Source organism: Atta cephalotes (assembly GCF_000143395.1).
Source record: "Atta cephalotes unplaced genomic scaffold scaffold00013, whole genome shotgun sequence".
NCBI lineage: Eukaryota > Metazoa > Arthropoda > Insecta > Hymenoptera > Formicidae > Atta > Atta cephalotes.
This window is the reverse complement of record NW_012130077.1, coordinates 5,144,870-5,147,667: the sequence shown is the minus strand read 5'-3', so window position 1 is coordinate 5,147,667 and position 2,798 is coordinate 5,144,870. Positions and strand designations below refer to the sequence as shown.

General features: G+C 30.1%; 1 protein-coding gene across 1 annotated transcript in view; it reads right to left on the bottom strand.

Moving 5' to 3' along the window:
* The window catches only part of LOC105617720 (T-complex-associated testis-expressed protein 1-like), a 19,471-nt gene that overhangs the window by 10,633 nt on the left and 6,040 nt on the right, over positions 1 to 2,798 (bottom strand). Inside the window, exons 4-6 of the mRNA XM_012199273.1 lie at positions 1,567 to 1,725; positions 1,345 to 1,483; positions 445 to 682 (exon numbers count right to left, since the gene is read on the bottom strand). Of these exons, the coding sequence (XP_012054663.1) occupies positions 445 to 682; positions 1,345 to 1,483; positions 1,567 to 1,725 (536 nt within the window). The remainder of the gene's footprint in view (positions 1 to 444; positions 683 to 1,344; positions 1,484 to 1,566; positions 1,726 to 2,798) is intronic.

Here is a 2,798-nt window from a genome sequence, read left to right as displayed (position 1 = left end):
AAACTAAATAAATAATTTAATTATTATTAGTAGTAGTACTACTACTAACTAACGTAAAGTAAAGAAAGAAGAAAGAAAAGTAAAAGTAAGTAGTAGAGAGAGAGAGAGAGAGAGAGAGAGAGAGAATTGTTTGTGAAATCGTTTATTTCATAAGTTAAAAGATACATATCTCACATTTTGATATATTTTGAAGAAAGTTTTCGACATTTTTAAATATTTCTTCAAAAACTCGTCAATCTCTTCATCATGCAAAAATTAGATCTTAGTGTATAGAAAGAAATAGTTTACATATTAATCTTATTATTAGTTTATCAGAAAATCATATTAAATAAAAAAAATTTGAAATAATAAAAATACAATTTAATATCTGGACAGAACTGAGAAATGTGAGTTTTGCTTTTGGTATTATCAACGAAAAACGATACTATAATATGTTAAACTTACGAGCGCATATGTGATTAGCTCCTTCACTTTCCAAAGGATTCAATCGCAAATCCAAATGTTTTAGAGCCGTTGAGCTAGCTTTTATTAATCCGTAAACGATACCGGCAACTCCATCCGGTCCTATATTGTTATTTGCCAAATGCAGTATCTTCACATTCCGGTGCATTGACAGAAATTGGCTCACCGCGTGTGCACCGTTATCCATCAATTTGCAATGCGACAGATCCAATTCCTCGATCTGCATCCGAGATAATTGAAATAATATTGTATGCAGCGATAAAATTCTTTGTTAACACGTTGCCTGTTAAGCGAATTTTGTATGTTTTATCGTGTACGATATAGTACAATTTTTATTACTGTAAGCAAAGACTGAAAAAATATGTAACATAATTATTATATACTATAAGTATATAAGTACTGTGTCAAATAATTTTATTATATTATATTTTTTATTTTATATTATTTAGTTAATTGTTTCATATAAAATTATATATTATTGCAGATTGTATTTATTTTTTACAAGCGTTTACAAAAATTTTAATATCGTCAATCACAGAGAACCACCATAACGCGTTAAAAAAAAAGTTGCTACGAGATGTACTAGATACACTACACTCTCTATTTGTAATACGTTACACTATCTACATATATAACTTTGTTATCTAGTAGTAGAAACAGCTAAGCTGTTCTTATATGTAGATATTACAGGAATAATATTCAGCGGATACTGCTATATTTTATCATTTTACTGTTAGAAAGCATTAAAGCGTATAGTGCTTATGCAGTCACAATGTTAGCGTAGCTTTTAGTAAAGTTGTACTTTTAGTTGCACTTTTTTAAGTTTTTAATCGAAAATAATATGATCTGTGCTTTTAGTCACATAATGATATATTGACTAACATTATCATTCGATATCATCCCTTGAAGAATAGCAGCGACTCGGGGCTGATCCAAGTTGCTTCGGGTTAGACTGAATTTCTTCAATTTCGGGCTGGCTTTAATTCCTTCCCCCAGACTTAAGCAATCCTCCAACGAAAATCTGTACGAATGATGAATGTTTTATCAATCATTTAACGTTGAGATTCTCTTCATTTTTACGCTCACTGAAAACTTCCGACTCACTCAAAATCTCGCCACTCGAAACCGTCATTCATGTAGATCATACCGAAATTGAGATAAATCTCGGTGAGATGCGGGAATTGTGGAAGTATAACAGCCATGGGAATGTGATGCACGACGTCTTCCTCTAGGATTAATTCATTCTCCGTAGTTTGCTGTTTTCTGCCGTATCCAAACCACATATATGAAAAACGCTATTTTGTCGGTAATTGATTTTCATTCAATATCACCGGTTAATTAAAAGTCAAAAGCAATATCTTTTAGAAATTAATTACGCGTTTATGCGTGATAAAACTGTGCTTTAACACACACACATACACATACACACACACACACACGCGCGCGCGCGCACGCATATACTAAAGCGGAGCTTGATAATAACATATTTAATTATAAACTTAATTAATAAAGTTTAAAAAAATGTAGAAATATATAAAATCAAATTTTTATTTTATTTAATTGCTTCGCTTCGAACGAAATATTGCGAAATGCTACGAGTGTAAGGATAAAAAATTTTGTTTTGCGAGTTTTTCATTTTAATTCCATCTTTATACATATATTTTTTATCTTTTTCATATACATATATATTGGAATTTTTAATATAAAAAAAAATATTTTATCCTCGGTAACGTATTGCAGAAATCCACATGCAGGTAAAAAAATTAGTTGGGATTGTTACTTAACGGTTTATTCGCGAAACAGTTGATGTATTTGAGTGAGTCGTGACTCTGATCAATATTGAACGATGGATTACATTGCACAAACTACATCGCATATGTAGAGGCCTAGTTGCATGCTAGTCGCTGTGAATAATTGAAGAACGCGTATACGCGCCGGATCATTTTAACTGCTAGATATATGTTAGATATGTCGGATGTGCTAAATTGATATACGAAATGGAATTCCATATAATAAATTTGCACGTGCATTGAAAGACGATGCTGATAGTTTACATGTATTAATTAGTGTACAACTGTATGATTGCATTTGTCGCAGATAATTTGCGTTGAAAGTATACTTCATTCTTTCATTCCTAAGGTATTTAGCAGCTAAAAATATTTTTATGTCTATTACGTAATGAACAAGAAATTTCTAAAAATATTTTGACATTTTAAAAATTGCAGCTAATAATTGACATTATAAAGTTATAGAAACTTTTAAGTCTAGCTATATATAAAATTGTAAGAAGCTTTTATATATATATATATATATATATATATATATATATATATATT